This window comes from Orbicella faveolata, unplaced genomic scaffold (assembly GCF_042242905.1).
Source record: "Orbicella faveolata isolate gen_17 unplaced genomic scaffold, um_ofav_v1 contig_27, whole genome shotgun sequence".
Taxonomy (NCBI): domain Eukaryota; kingdom Metazoa; phylum Cnidaria; class Anthozoa; order Scleractinia; family Merulinidae; genus Orbicella; species Orbicella faveolata.
In genome coordinates, this window is record NW_028301555.1 from 1,608,556 (window position 1) to 1,623,893 (window position 15,338).

The 15,338-nt window shown below is 38.1% G+C and overlaps 1 protein-coding gene across 1 annotated transcript in view; it reads left to right on the top strand.

The window, feature by feature from the left end:
* Positions 1-15,338, top strand: part of LOC110045895 (uncharacterized) — a 42,120-nt gene that overhangs the window by 1,490 nt on the left and 25,292 nt on the right. The window contains exons 2-10 of the mRNA XM_089296711.1: positions 1,107-1,183; positions 5,341-5,556; positions 5,859-6,050; positions 6,689-6,760; positions 7,734-8,056; positions 9,191-9,683; positions 10,754-10,982; positions 13,033-13,079; positions 14,308-15,144. Of these exons, the coding sequence (XP_089152837.1) occupies positions 1,107-1,183; positions 5,341-5,556; positions 5,859-6,050; positions 6,689-6,760; positions 7,734-8,056; positions 9,191-9,683; positions 10,754-10,982; positions 13,033-13,079; positions 14,308-15,144 (2,486 nt within the window). The remainder of the gene's footprint in view (positions 1-1,106; positions 1,184-5,340; positions 5,557-5,858; positions 6,051-6,688; positions 6,761-7,733; positions 8,057-9,190; positions 9,684-10,753; positions 10,983-13,032; positions 13,080-14,307; positions 15,145-15,338) is intronic.

Genomic DNA, 15,338 nt, shown 5'->3' on the forward strand with positions numbered 1-15,338 from the left:
ATCATGTTTCAGCCATTTGATAAAAAAAATGCTTCATTTCGAGATATCATTTTTCACGAACTGAACGCGAATGATGCCCCAGTGTTGTTTCGAATCTCCATCGACTCTGAACTTCACTTAACTGCTTCCTCCCCAGTGGCACATAAGGCGTAAACAAGTTCCCGCCAAGCCGCTCTGTCTTGTTCTAATCTTGCCGCGTTCTCCCACCCAATACCAGCACTCTTCAACTCACCCTGTATCGTTCTTCTCCCTGTTGTTCTTGGTCGCCCTATTTTCTTCCTTCCTTCGATTGATGGTCACAAGGCAAAGTTGACTTTAAATTCAACCATAGCATAAACGTGCTATGGGAGAAAGATTCGAGAGTAAAAAAAGGAAGATTCTAGAGTAAAAAGAAAGAATTAAGAGTCAAAATAATCGGCGATGCTACTTGTGTACCGAATATGGTAACCAATTTCTACAACGCTGAGGGTGTGAAAATCGATAAAGAGATCATATTTCATGCACTTCGAAAAAATGTTTCACTTCAAGATAGAATCAATTATGGACTGGGTGAATGAGATGCCATGTAATTCTATATGTAGCAAAATTACCCCAGCCACATTCGATGCTTTCGCGATCGAGGGCACAGTTTGCAGGCAAAACTTAAAGATTCTAAAGCTACTACATGCGAATCGATTCTCTTTCATTTTTTTTTCTTATCCACATTGGTAACCAATTCCGAAAACACTGTGATTGAAAAATTAAATGAGTAGATCTTATTTCAGAGCACACAATTCGGTCCAAGTCCCGAAAAATGTCATAAGTAAAGGGATTCACTACAAAGCGGTTTCCATTTCATGACTTTCTCCTACTAACAAAAACGGAAAATAAAAAAAAAGATGTTTTTTTGTCTTGTATAGGCGCCTTTAACTCAACTAGAGGAAAACTTCCCATTTGTTTGCCTTCTAATTATTTTCACTAAAGTGCCAATCGATATAGGACAATGTTTCTTCCTGGGAAAAGTGCTTTTAAACGAATCTGTTAAACCAACGACAGCAATCAGTTTCTTCAATCTCGATAAAATCCAGTGGTTGCTAATCAATCCTCTTGTATTTTCCTTCTACCAGATATGACTTAGAGAACACATTTGAGACAGAGGTGGACAGCCTTGTGCAACTGGAAAATCAGCGGTCACTGAGGAGTTGTAAGTGCTCACTCAAAGGCAGTTGTCTGCTTTGTTTTGATATTTATTAGTGAACTCTCTCAATTTGTGAAGCGACGTTTTTAATCGCAATTTGCCGAGAATTTATTCGCAGAATATTACATAAACGTCTTCAGCTCCGGATGCCCTCATGAAGGCATTATAAAATTTATGAGCTTGACACCCGTGGAGGTAGCACCTAATAAATGCATTTTTGTTTAAAACTCCAGTTTTCATGACAACCTTAGGACAGAGACCTAGTGCCTCCTCTATATAAATGGAGAAAACACCGTTTTTCAACGTATACGGCTTTGAGGAGTTTTTTGTTTATCTCCTTCTATGTTATTTCCAGTCGATAATTTCAAAAATTACGAAAAACATTTTTGTCAGTCTCGGTGTATCTCGATATTATTACTTGAAAAGGTCAAAGGGACATTTCCTCTCTTTCGATTGGACAACACCACGATCTGTGCACGTGAATTTTTATGCCAGGCGTTGAAGTGGGCGGACAGAAGATTATGTTTTCCACTGGAGTTAAAATTGAAGTCGAAATGAATAACCCGCGGCCGCGACGCAAGCCAGGTCTTCAAGCACCTTTTCCCCAAACTGTAAAAGTAAAGAAAAATAAAATAAAATAAAATTCAACATTGGAACCTATGATAAGTTTATCTCGTGTGGATATATTTTTGTGAGCAAAACCTCTCGTAATTAACCAACTTATATTGTTGCTAAGGGCGATTCGACTGGGTAGCAACATACAGAAGAGCGCAACTGAAAACATTCGCACGCAATGTGGCTTTTATGTAGTGCCCTAGGTGGATTGAGTGCTGGTAAAGAGAAAGTTTAGAGCAGTTGTTACGAAATGAAAATTTAATTCTCTAAGCGCTGACGGGTACTTTAGTTCCTTAAATTTCATTCAGGGACTTCAATAATCTCTGATGCAAATGTAGTTGTCAAGAAAACGGAATTGAAGTTCCTCCGTAGTCTCTCTATATTCATTGTTACTTTCAATATTTTTTCATTTTTGTTTTGGTTCGTTCCACTCCTCAGAGTTAAAGCATTTCCAGAAAATAGAAATTCTGGTCTTTCATCCAGTATTCGACGCGAACATAACTTGTATGTGGGTGTAGTTTTCGCCAACTTTGTGGCGCTGGTATAAATTTAACGGCGAGTCATTAATAGGGGTTGGTATTTCAAATCTTTTGTTAGGAATTTTAGTGTGTTTGTTTTTACGAGTCTTCCAGTCTTTGAAGAGCCAGTACGACTATCGAATAAAAAAATTAAAAAAAACATAAATGCCAGTTTTCCCCCCGTCGCGTCAAAATAGATAATTTTCACAAACATTGAATCGAATTGAAAATGATGACTGAGTTATGCGATCAAAAAACTGAAACATTGCTTGAGGTCAGAAATTCAGTTGCTACACAGGAAGACAACTTTTCATGATACTTTTATCAATAGAAAATACTTACAAGAGAGCGCAGCGAACAAATCAGAGAATCACACAACTCGAAATTCATCGTAGGGTGCGTTCCTTAGGGATAATCCAGATGATTAGCAACGAACTACCTTCTCCGTTTCAATCGAGTTTTAGTATAATCTACTAGCGTTCTATCACGAATGCCGTTCTCTTATTGAACACGCTATTCACCACCTATTTTGTCTCAGATAGTGAGTAGCCCAGCAGTGTGCGGTTGTTAGCAAAATGACGGCTGCTCCCTTGCGTTTTCGAAGTGTTTGTGAAGAGGACAGATAAATTTTTAAACGATTTGAAAATTTATGCCAGAACAATTCGATAATTCGCTCTCGATTTCTATGCGTGATATAAATCTCGAGCGCATAATCCAAGTTATTGTTAAATGGAAACTCGAATGGAAGTTGGGCGAACGAAAAATGCTGTGAAAACAAGAGCCGTAAGTTCGAGCTCTCCCAAATTTCCTGGCGGTAGAAACAATAGATAGAAGCATGGAGAAAATTTTTTTATTTTTTTTTCCGGCAACACTGCGAGAAGAAGAGGTGGAAATGAGTCGTTTATTTCGATAATGGAAGTCTCTTTGCTCGTTATTGGTTCAAATGCTTGTCAGGCTAGTTCGGAGTTTCGAGTTATACCTATAGAACAGGGGCGGATTCAAGATTTTTCAAGGGGGAGGGGGTTGGTACCTTGGGCTTGCAGAATCAAGAGGGCATCTTTCCAAAATGTTGCAATTTGAGAATTGAAACCTAATTGAAAACCTTTTCACTAGAAATACCAGCGATGCCACAAAGTAGAAATAACAATGAGGTACCTGTCCAGAGAGTTTGCCTTTATTTTTGCCATATTATTCGAAACTTTTTTCAATTTTTTTATGTTTTGCTTCTTCAAAAGGGTGGTGGCTGGCCAACTCACCCCTACCACCCTAAATCCGCTCCTGTACAGGGTTGCCACGGTCAGGGAAAAGTCAGGGAAAATGAGATTTTATTCAAGGTCAGGGAAAAGTCAGGGAGTTTAGTATCAGGTCAGGGAGTTCCCAAATCCCAGTTCGAAGTCAGTGAAAAGTCAGGGAATTTTATATTAAGGTTGCCGCAAATTATTTTATTAGATGTTCTTGTATAGACAAGGCAATTTTGTTTTAAAAATTATCTGAGCCATCCTTATTTTGTTGATCCATGGCCAGAATAGTCATCCTGCAGGGTCAGTGAAAATTGCTTTAGAGTCAGTGAAAAGTCAGGGATTTTTTTTTGTTCCAGTGGGTGGCAACCCTGCTGTAGAAGTATGGCTTCATGCAAGCTCTTTCCCACAGGGTGCTTTCTAATATAAATTATCTCTGACCTTAGCAAAGACCATGACAGTTCGCTTAATTGTGCATTTGCTATGTTCAGTGGGTCGTTTTCCCAAGTTTGAAATGTAAATTTTGCTTGCCTCCAATAGCCCATGTTATAGCTATCCAAATTCTAACATACCTTCGAGGATTTCTGCTAAACTTCCATATTTGGGCTTATTTTCTTTGTATCGAGTCTCTTGTGGGAACCACCAGACAAAGGAATCTTGGGAAATTTTGAAAACGGGCACAGAAAGCCTCGTAGTCATGTAAGAATTTTCATATATTAAACTGGGGATGTTTCCAAGTGTTTATTTCTTACTCTCTTGTGCTGCAAAATCAACATGATTAAGAAAACTATGAAGAAGTAAAAGACAAAGCTGACCCAACTTTGCAAATTGTACCTTTTTTGAAGTCCTTGCTTTGTTTCTGATGCAGGCAGTGTTGTTTTACCGACGCCTATTTTTATTCGAATAAAAAAAAAAACTGATTTCGTATGCATTCGCCAAACTTTTCAATCTTTTTGGCCGTTCTACTGATGACAAGGTTGTGTTTGGTCCTTGTCAGTATCATTAAAGCATTTAAAATCATTGAGTAAATAATTAAAGCAAGTAAAGTAACGTGCATTTATCTACCTCGATCCAAGGACTGTTTTCGTTTGGGCAAGACTCAGGATGTGCACCATTCACCAAAAATATCCGGAAATTGTGGATGGGAATAGGTCTTTTCACGGTTAACTTTTCTCAATCGTGCTACAATTTGATGTTGAGGTATATACGAAGCATCTAGAAAGAAATCAGAACTTACAAAATTGCCCGAAACTGCCTGACATCCATGTTGTCTGGGGATACCATTTACCAAAAATGACCGGAAATTGGGTTTAGGAAAAGCTCTTTTCACGATTAACATTTCTCATTTGTAATATAAGATAATCTCAAATAGATGCAAAAATCAGGAAACTACCGGAAATTGCCTTGCATCCAAGTTGAGCAAAGTGGAACTGATTCGAGTGACTTAAAAAAAAAAATAAGGCTCAAGACTATTTAAGCAGTAGTTTGGTTTTGGACATGTGCAATGAAGAAACAAGACAATCCTTTCGACCAAAAATTCCGGAACATGAGAGATGAACAGCTATCACTCAAAATCTACTCTGGTCTGGAAGCTCAGTAGCTTTCGTATAGCTCGCTAGCTTTCATATAAACGTTTTACACTTGCCTTCATTTTTAAACCGAGAGAACTCGGAATCATCTACATGTATTACAACCTTTGACCTGTCCTTTTCTATCCTCCAGTCCTGTTACCTTGAGTTTGCAGGGTGAGATACACCTTGCTCACCAAAATGATTGATAATTTCTTTTACAGTGGAGGAAAGGTCACCGCTGACAATAACAGCACCTGTACCTAAACCTGATCAAGGAATAAACAAAGTTTTTCTTCAACAAGCCCTTGGCAGTATTCTGCGTAAACGAGGCTATGGAGCCTCTACAGATGCTTGTTTCAGATTCCTGGATCAACTCCAGAAGAGTTGTGACGATTTCAATTCCACTGTGACTAAAAGAGACTGTTTCTCTAATTGTGGTAAGTTGGTGGTGTTTAATTAATTAACGGAGCTCGGTCTCGGAATTTTCAGTTATTTTGGCCACGTACAAAGTTACCTTTGAATTGAAGGAAACCTGAAAAGCACCAATGGGAAAAGAATAAACCTTAAAGGATCAAGAATGTTTAAGGATGGAGAAGATGAACACGGATTACAAAGGACAAAATAAATAAAAAAAATTGGGCTAAACTTTCTAATCTACGACGTAACTCCTTGAACGCATTAGATTAAACATTTCAAAAAGAGTAAAACGTTCAGTAACCAATTGATAATTTCCTTATAGTGCCCATGAAAACAGATGGTATTTGTTACAAACTATGGGAACCCGAATTATACGGAGAAACTTACATTCAGACAGAAAAGCGCTGGTACTACCGCCCAGCCACCCAGACCTGTTTACAGTTCAATTACGGTGGTTGCCTTGGTAACGAAAATAACTACATCAGCCTGGAAGACTGCCAATCAGCATACAACTGTGAGTATACCTTAAAGAAAATAAATAAGTACTTATGGAATGAATAAAGTTCATAGTAAATTCTTGTTAAGGGGTGCTCTCTCTTTCAGGAGGCAACCAACCAACCAAACCACCAGTCATTCAATCCATCCATCCATCCATCCATCCACCCACCCACCCACCCACCCACCAACTAACCAACCAGTCAATCATTAAATTAATCAATATTTCTTGCACTGTAAACATTTAAAATTTTTGGTGCATTTGATTAAAGACAGTATTTAGCGTTAATCTGTACCAAAAAAATACAGATCTTATAAACTCAAGTGTTAATGGTTCGAGTGTCCTTACTGTAAGAAACGTCATCTTCGTTTTGAGTGAGTGATCAGATTTTGAAATATTTGTATGTCATAAACAAAATAAATAAAAGTTTGTATTTGTAATATCATAGAGCAAGAAGGAAGGGTCCACCCAGCAGTTTAAATGGGTACCGGTGAAGTAAATGTCGGGGGTAACCCTGAGATGAATAAGAGTCTTGTTCGAGAGGAAGTAGATTTCATGCTACTGAAACTTGAGATAAGCTCCATCCTGATGGGCCATTTACGTGCGAATGCCGACTTTATTTTACTTTAACAATTTCTATGTCTTTCGTACAACAGTGGCACCCGAAGTTTTTGACGAACGTAGTGCTGGCGGTAATGCAGCTGGTAGTGCGCAAGATGCGATCAACAGTAAGTTTGACTGTTAAAGAAAATCGCAGAAATAAAGATGTAACATTTCTAACTGCAGTACCACTTAAATCATCCATTGGTGACTAGAATCTATTTTTACCCCAAGAATTGAATATGAGCCTGCGCTTAGTATATTCAGAAAGTTGCCAGGTAGTGTAAAACACTTATTGCCCATACTGGAGTCGCCAGTTTTGAAATGCTCACCTGAAGCTTTGTTATAATGTAGCTCCCATTAAAAAAGCGAAAGCTTGAAATGCACCCACAAAGTATTTGAGGAATTATTCTGAGGAAGGTAAACTGAAACATATTTACATATCCGAGAATGTGCTAAATTCTGAGCTATACATTCTTTTCCATACATTCTTTTGTATACAAAACTGATAGCATACTATTGCAATATAGCCTGGTAGGCAGCCGGTTATTTTATTTTTAAAGGTTGTTTCTGTTTTTACTGTGTTTAAAAGCACTATGAAGTCTATAGAGAAAGCTATTAGACTTACATTTTTTTTTTCTCTGGACCGAACCAGTTGTTCGTGCCCAGTTCAAACTTTGATCAATTTGTGGGAAATTAGTTTGCCGCCTCGTACTTTTCATCTTTAAAAGTAGATGGGTGAGTCTATGTTTTAAAAGCTAACTTGGTCCTCTAATTAAAACTTGACTTGAAGTTTTGTAAATTGCTAGTTCAAACTAGTGCCATTGTGACGTAACGAAATAAACATAACGCCGAGTACGTTATGTTCGGCGTTATGTTTGCAGTATGAACATCCTGACATAATGGCATAATAGCAACATGAGAACATGAATATAACAACATAAGGAAATAAAAACTGATCTTTTTCTTATGTCTTTATGTCGATGTTCACCTTACCAACATCAGCGATGTTGTCGATATACCATTATGTCGTATGAACAAGGCCTTAGTAAGTTAATGTCACTTTAATAACACGTGCTACGCTGCTTTATCGATTTCCAGGTTATGGCACGTGCTCTATATTTGGAATCGCACATTACAACACCTTTGACAATTTGACGTATAGCTTCAACGGCAAATGCAATTACGTCATGGTAAAAATCCCATCAGAACCGGACAAGCTGAAAGTGATCGTCAACAATGATGCTAAATGCGACCCTCTTACACCCTGCCAAAAGACGCTTACTGTTATTGCTTACGGGGTTGAGGTTGAACTCGGTAAAAGAGAAAGCAATGGGCAGTTTCTGGTGAAAGTTGACGGTGCAGAAATTAATAAGTTCCCATATCTACACCAGCCTGACCGAGCAGTGTATATTAGAGTCATGGTATGTATGGTTTAAGTTAGTTCATAGAGTATTAAGACGAAACCTCGTGTAACTTACACTATGGAAAAATAGCTGCAGGGAAACACAATAACAACAACTTCGTAAATAACAACACCAACAAATAATTTAATTTGCTGAATTGTTCAAATTAATCTGTCATATAAAGCAGTTTTCACTTCAGTGTCGAACGTTACTTGCTTTTTCTTTGGTTTTGCATTACCGCGCTTGGTGATTGGCTTAAAAAACTCGCGCCACTTTGGCAAGCAAATGTGAAACCAAAACAAATCGTGACTCACTGTCACCGTGCTTTGCGACAGCTTCATGTATTTGTCTGGAGGTTTGATTGGTTCAATGGATTCTCTACCTCCCTATGATTGTCCATAGTGATTACTTTGGTTTTAGTTACGATGCCCAGTTGAATACTGCTCTAATAACCTTTTGTTATTTTCATTATCATTACCTTTTCTGTGTAATTTTTAGATCAATGATTTCTTGCCTCGAATGGGGTCTTGGACGCGTTTTGCAGACATTTTATTATTTCTTATTCATTCATTTTTAATAACCTCATTATTATTATCATTTGTATTAATTTTTGTATTTTAGATATTCTTTGTTTTTTATCATTGTATACTTGTGTTCGGATAAATTGTTATAAGTAAATTTAGATACACATGTAAAGTAGACCTGCCAAAGAGAATACATATCGGACCCTCCGATTGGAATACGAGTTTAAAATTGAGTACGAGTACGCTTCACATTTCCTTTATGACATGGCAAAGGTTGCACATCCGGCCACGGAGTGCTGGCGCAGGTGCATGCGATCAAGGTAATATAATGTAAAGTAATGCTGTGCTGTGCATGGTGCTCTTACAAAGCAAAAAAAAAAAAAAAAAAAATTAATAAAATAGTTAATTTTTTACTTGATACGATTTTCGAACTTCAAACCAGTGACATTTTCAGAGTCCTCGCTCTTCATGTTGGTTTTAGAAAGATAGGTTAGCTCATAGGATGAGATGGGTATGTGATGTGATAATGTGGAGCCTGCAAACCAGAAGTAAAAACTTGTACTCACACCTGAAGACCCTCTATGGAAAATAAACAGAGATGAAGAACACATTCCTTGTTTTCTTTAAGTTCCCAGCAGATGGCGCCAAGCAATACATCGTAGTGTCGACAAAAGACAAGGCGGATATTATATGGGATGGAGAGCGGTCAGCAGATATTCAGCTCCCAGAAGAATTCAAAACCAAAACTGCGGGTCTTTGTGGAACCTTCAATGATAATATCAAAGACGAGTTCACGGATACTGACGGACAGGTCCAAGAAAAAGAATATGCGTTCGCCAATTCGTTCATAGATAACAATTGCGTGTCTGGCCCAGTGACTCCAAGACCATGCTATGATTTAAAAGAGGCGGATCAGATGTGCTCGAAGCTAGAGGAGAACGTATTTTCTGCCTGCAGCAGCGTCGTTGATAGTTCTTATTTGAAAACACTTTGCATGAACGATGTTTGTGCCAGCCCCCTGGACCAGCGTGACGACATGGTGTGTGCCATGCTCACCCGATACAGTAGACAGTGTGCCTTGAATAATGTTGTACTAAGCTGGAGAGCACCGAACCTTTGCCGTAAGTAACATAATTATAATAGAAAAATACTGAAAGCTTCGTAAGTAATTATCTTTTCTCAAAGTCATTAATAATTCATCAAGTTAAAACAAAGAAAATCACAACCGTTAAGAAGGTCTGGATGCCCGGTCTTAATTAGCACAGATTTTGACGATTTTACTTCTCCGTTTATTCCTTAGTTTTTGTTTCGATTGAGAAGTTGTATCAATCACTCGAGACAGTGTTCATCGGCTATCCAAACACCTCGCATTTCGTCAAAAATGCTCCACTGCGCGTCGTAATTTGAACTTTCTTCTCGGTGTTTGGATATCCCGATGAAACACTGTCACTCGTGTTTGATATATTTCTTCGCGCACTCTTTTACTCCCCCACCAGATAGCTTTCCACTCTGATTTTGGTCAATAGAGAGGTTAAGCATGACGTTTACGGCAAACGGCAAACGGCAAAAATGAAACTTTTGCCGTCTCCCTTCAGCTGTGTGTACAGTAGAGTGAAATTATTGGTATTTGCAATGAATAGTAGGAGACGTTATTCCATTTTTTGTGAGCTTTTACGGATTAGAAGAAAAGAACTCAAAATCAGACGTTGTCTTTGCCGTTTGCCGTCTGCCGTTAACGTCATGCTTAACCTCTCTATTGTTTTCATGGTCGAACGCCCCCTTACCGTATAGGCTCCCAAACAACATTTTTTCACAAGTAAGAGCTAACTTAGAGCGTCCGGGTCAGCGGATTTGAGACCATAATTCTTTCTTAGTTCTGCCTAGATCTGTCTTTTCTTACAAGTAATTAAGAGAAATTCCCTCGCATCCTGGACATCGGGGATTAGACCATGAGGGTTTCGTAGTTCTGGCTAGATTTGGCTCTGATTGATCGTTTTGTTCGCGGGAAAGTTAAAACTGAGCAATATCCAGTAAGAGTCGGAAAAACGATTCTTTAGCACTTCGTCACAAGAATGGAATCCAAGAATTCTTTCGAGGGGGTGGAGGAAGGAAATATTGCAACAGAGAAAAACACGTGTTCATTGAAGTCCAGTTAAAAATCTTTTTTTCCTTTTCACAATGTTGTTCACAGCAATAACGTGTCCAGCAACTATGGTATACAGTGAATGTACACCAGGCTGCCCAAAAATCTGCAAAAATCTCGACATGAAATGCTCCACGAAATGTATCCCTGGTTGCACCTGCCCAAATGGGCAATATTATGATGGTAAAAAATGCGTCGACAGGGATCAATGTTCCTGCTACTACCGTGAGAAGCGCTATGATCACGGGGAATCTCGTTACGAACCTTGCCAAGTGTGGTGAGTGAAACCATTGTTTTACTTTAAAATGTTTTATTTTATACAGGGTTGCTACAGGTCAGGAATTGGCAAGGGAAAAAATATTCTTCAAAGTCACGAAAAGTCGGGGCATTGTGCTTTCATTCTGCAAAAATTGACAATTTGAAGAAAAGTTAGGGAAAGTTGAAGTTATAACACCGCTGATTTAATACCATTGAAGGCTAGCAAAAACATTTCAGGTCGCTGTGATCTGAGCGATGTTTGTTCCTTACTGAAGAAGGTATTGTTTTATATAAAAGTATCAGTCTTTTGATGGGTGGAAAGGACTGCTGTGAGGGAAGGCTGGAGGCTGCTACCACATCTGAAATTAAGGAGCTTAAGCAAACCACGACGACGACGGCAACGAGAACGTCACTAAACAAAAGGTTTGATGAGCAAAACAATAGCTGCGCACGTGCGTTATAAATCTTGGTACATTTCTTTGCCGTCCTCTGCAAAACAACAACGTGAAATGACCAAGTTCTGCGTCGTCTACTGAACGTGGACGACGACGGCTAATTTTTCGTATTTCCATTTGGAATTGAACGTTGTCATTACATATTTAGCCTGAGCACGTTTTTAGAGCCATTGGCATACCGAACAGATCTAGACGATCGCGAATCTCGCTTGTAAAATATAAAGTCATTTTTGACTAGGCGTCGTCCTCGGCGTCGTCGTCGCCGTTGCTTAAGCTCCCTATTATGGGTATATTTGATCAGGGAAATTAAATTTTTATCAAAGAAAAGTCAAGGAAAAGCCAAGGAATTTTGAACAGTGATGCCGGTGGCAGCCTTGTTATAGCACTGATGAGTTTTACCCTCTCACTCCCAGACCCCTAGTGTGAAATCAAGGTGCTCACGGTTTCGGGGTTTTCAAGGCGAAATTTGGGAAAATGTTTTGAGATTATTGAGAGGGAAAACGCTTACAAGAGGATCAATTGCTGTTTTCCTATCACGCTATTTGCATTTGAGGAAATGGGAATGGAATACACCTTATTCCAAAATGGCCGCCATTTTACTTGCAAATTAGCCCCGTTTAAGGGAAAATATTCTTTTGAATTTCGAGTTTAAGAACGAGGCAACAAGGGCCAATTTGCAAGAAAACGATAGAATACTTAAGTGACGGCCATTTTGGAATAAGGTGTATGGGATGGGTTTAATATCTTAAGAAGATTAATCACACCGCTTTTAAAATTTAAGGCAAGCTTCGTCTCTTCGCGTGACTTTGCATATTTTGGACAAAAAACGTCTAATTTTCGGATTGAAGCTGAACATCGTGGAACGTTTTTAAGATATGCTTACCTGAACATTTTCACTCGTGTTTTTTTTTTTTTTAATTTTTTGCCGTTTAAGTTGTTTTCTTATAGCTCTAGCAGTTTTCAATGAAAAAACGACAATCGTACAACTGAAGTTTTCTCTCAGCGAGCCGTGCACTGAGACAAGTTTATTGTTTACGTTCAATCCCGGCTAAATTAAGGCATTTGGTTATGTGACTCTTGATGTGTAGAAATTCAAAATTTATACTTTGCCGGACTGAGTTAATGTTCTTTCAGAAGAGGTTAATATAAATTTCCACCAGCGACTCTTAGTCTGGCGATTGTTCTTGAAATTTGGGTTAACCTTAGTGCCCTCATAATAAGAGTTGTGACAAAACGAATAAAAGAGCGTGTATCCAAACGAAGAAACACCTGAAACACCTGAAATTTCTGGCTCCTAAGTGGCACATTTTAAGAAAAACTTAAAGCATATATCATCTGTAACTATTAACTCTGTCATTAAATAAGGCTTGTCATTAATTATTGTCTAAATTAGTCACCTGGTGTTTCCTGAGAGGGAACCGTTCCCTCGCCATTTTGTTTTTCATCCTTTAATATATAAATTGTAGTTTTGTTATTTAGTTATCATTGCACTATAAATTTTTTTGTTTGGGTAGCAAATCAAAAAAAATAAAAATAAAATAAAGAACTAAATAAATAAAAATAAGGTTACAGCGTTAAATATACATGTATTTAAAACACTTTGCTTTTTCTTAGTGAATGCAAAGGGGGAACCTGGTCATGCCACAATATTCCATGTAAAGGTAAGTTGAATCCCTAAATGCTGTAAATAAATAAATAAATAAATAAATGAATAAATAAATAAATAAATAAATAAATAAATAAATAACTAAATAAATAAATAAATACATACATACATAATAAATAAATATACGTTGCTGACATGGGTAGGAGAGATAACGGCAAAATGATCTGACGATTGGCGGTTACGGAGAATGAAAACTTCTAATACCTTTAAATAAAATGCATTTTGATTTGTAAGTATAAAATGACCCTAAATGCTCAAGATGTCAAATTCTTGAACACATTTTGAGCCTATTTTTGCAACAGCTTGTCGAACAGCAAAATTTCTTCCAGTTAATTGGGAGATTGTTGAGTGTAGTTTGGTGACAAGGGGAGTTTTCTGCTACAGTCGTTCTCTTGTCAACTTTGTAAAAATCTTTGGAACAAATTTGAAGAAACGTCGGGTGAGGTAACTTAATCTTTGATGCCACTTTGGAAACAGAAGAAGTATTGTCCAGAGTAGTAATAGAGTAGTAATAGCAGAAGTGTAAGTTGCAATAGAAGTAGCAGTAGTAGGGGCAACAGTAGTAGGAACGGCAGTGATAGGAGCAGTAGTAAGAACAGCGGATGGAACGTGGCGAGCGTAGCGAAGTCCGTACAAAAACGATCGAGGTCCAATATTCCCTCGTACGGCTCGAGCAAGCTAGGTTAGTAAGTCGTATATTATATGGCAATCAAAGAGAAATATACACGACTTACGACCGAGGAAACTGTCTGTATTGCAAAAATCCTGACCGAGAAAGAACCAATCAGAGCGCTCGGATTTACCTCACGACTACCTTGCCATATAATAAGACAATAACAAAATCTATGAGATTAAAAATACTTTAGAAAAAGAGTACACTATGCAAAAGAGGAAAATGTACATGTTTATGGTAAATTTATGTACAAAAGTAAGAATTAAAAAAGTGAAAAACTTTAAAGATATTTCAGAGTTGAAAAAAGTCAAAGTTCAAATGAATAAAATTAAATTAATAAATAACTAGATGAATAATAGTAATAATAATTATAATAATAATAATAATAATTATAATTGGAATAATAATAACAGAAAAATAATATCAAAAGAACAATTAAATAATGGCCCATGTACAGTAAATTTGAGATTTCTTGTGTTGCCCTCTTCTAATAAGACCTACCTTTGAGCAAGGTTTAATAAAAACTGATACTCAACTTTATTTTCTACAGGAACCTGTTCTGTTCTTGCGAACACGAATGTGAAGACATTCGATGGCAAAGAATACGAGGTGTACCCGAAGCCTTGTGCTTATTCTTTGCTACGCCACTGTCACGCTTCGTCATTTCAGTTTGACTTGAGAATCGAAAACAAAGATTGTACTCTTAACGACTTCACCCGGTATTGCAAGAGCCAAAACGTCTATCTCACTTTGCAAGCAGGGAAAACTATCGACATCGAAAGAACAATGAATGCGAAGCCTGTGTTGACATACGACGCTGCCATCTTGGGTGACCAAATAGTTGTTGAACATGATGGAGGCAATGTTGCGATGGTGTCTACTCCTCAATTTCAATTGATTGTCTCTGGGCAAAACATTTACTTGACTGTCAATCCAGGGATGATGAATAAAACATGCGGTTTGTGTGGTACGTTCAACAGGAATAGCATGGACGATTACCATCTGTACAACGGCGGTGTTGCTGCAACAGCCCAGACCTTCCTGAAGAACTGGCTCGATCCTCAGCTTGACGATCAACCAACGTGCGAATTGGGAGAAAGTGGACTTGGAGAAACTGAACCTACACATTCGATAGATTATTGCTCCATCTATTCTCAACCACTGCAGCAGTCTGAAGAACGAGCCAGTGTGTTAAAAGATCCTCTCGGGCCTTTTGGAAAATGTCTTCAATCAATCTCACCAAGCTCTTTCTTCGACAAAGCTAAAAAGACTGGGTGCAGACATCCTGAAAGCTTGTGTGACGTAATAGCGGGATACGCAAAGGTTTGTGGAGATAATGGATTCACGGTCAGCAACTGGAGAGGACGAATAGAGGGGTGCCCAGAACGTAAGTGGAGTTTTTATGAACATAAATTATAAATCCGCTCATTCGGAATATGAATCATAAACGATTAGAATCACTTTATATCTCTGGATTCACAGAATACTATATTTGGAAAACGTCCAACCGCGCAATGACGTCATGATTTCTCAAGCCTTGCAAAAATGAACGTGGCGGCGCGTGGAAAATTTGAAATCCTT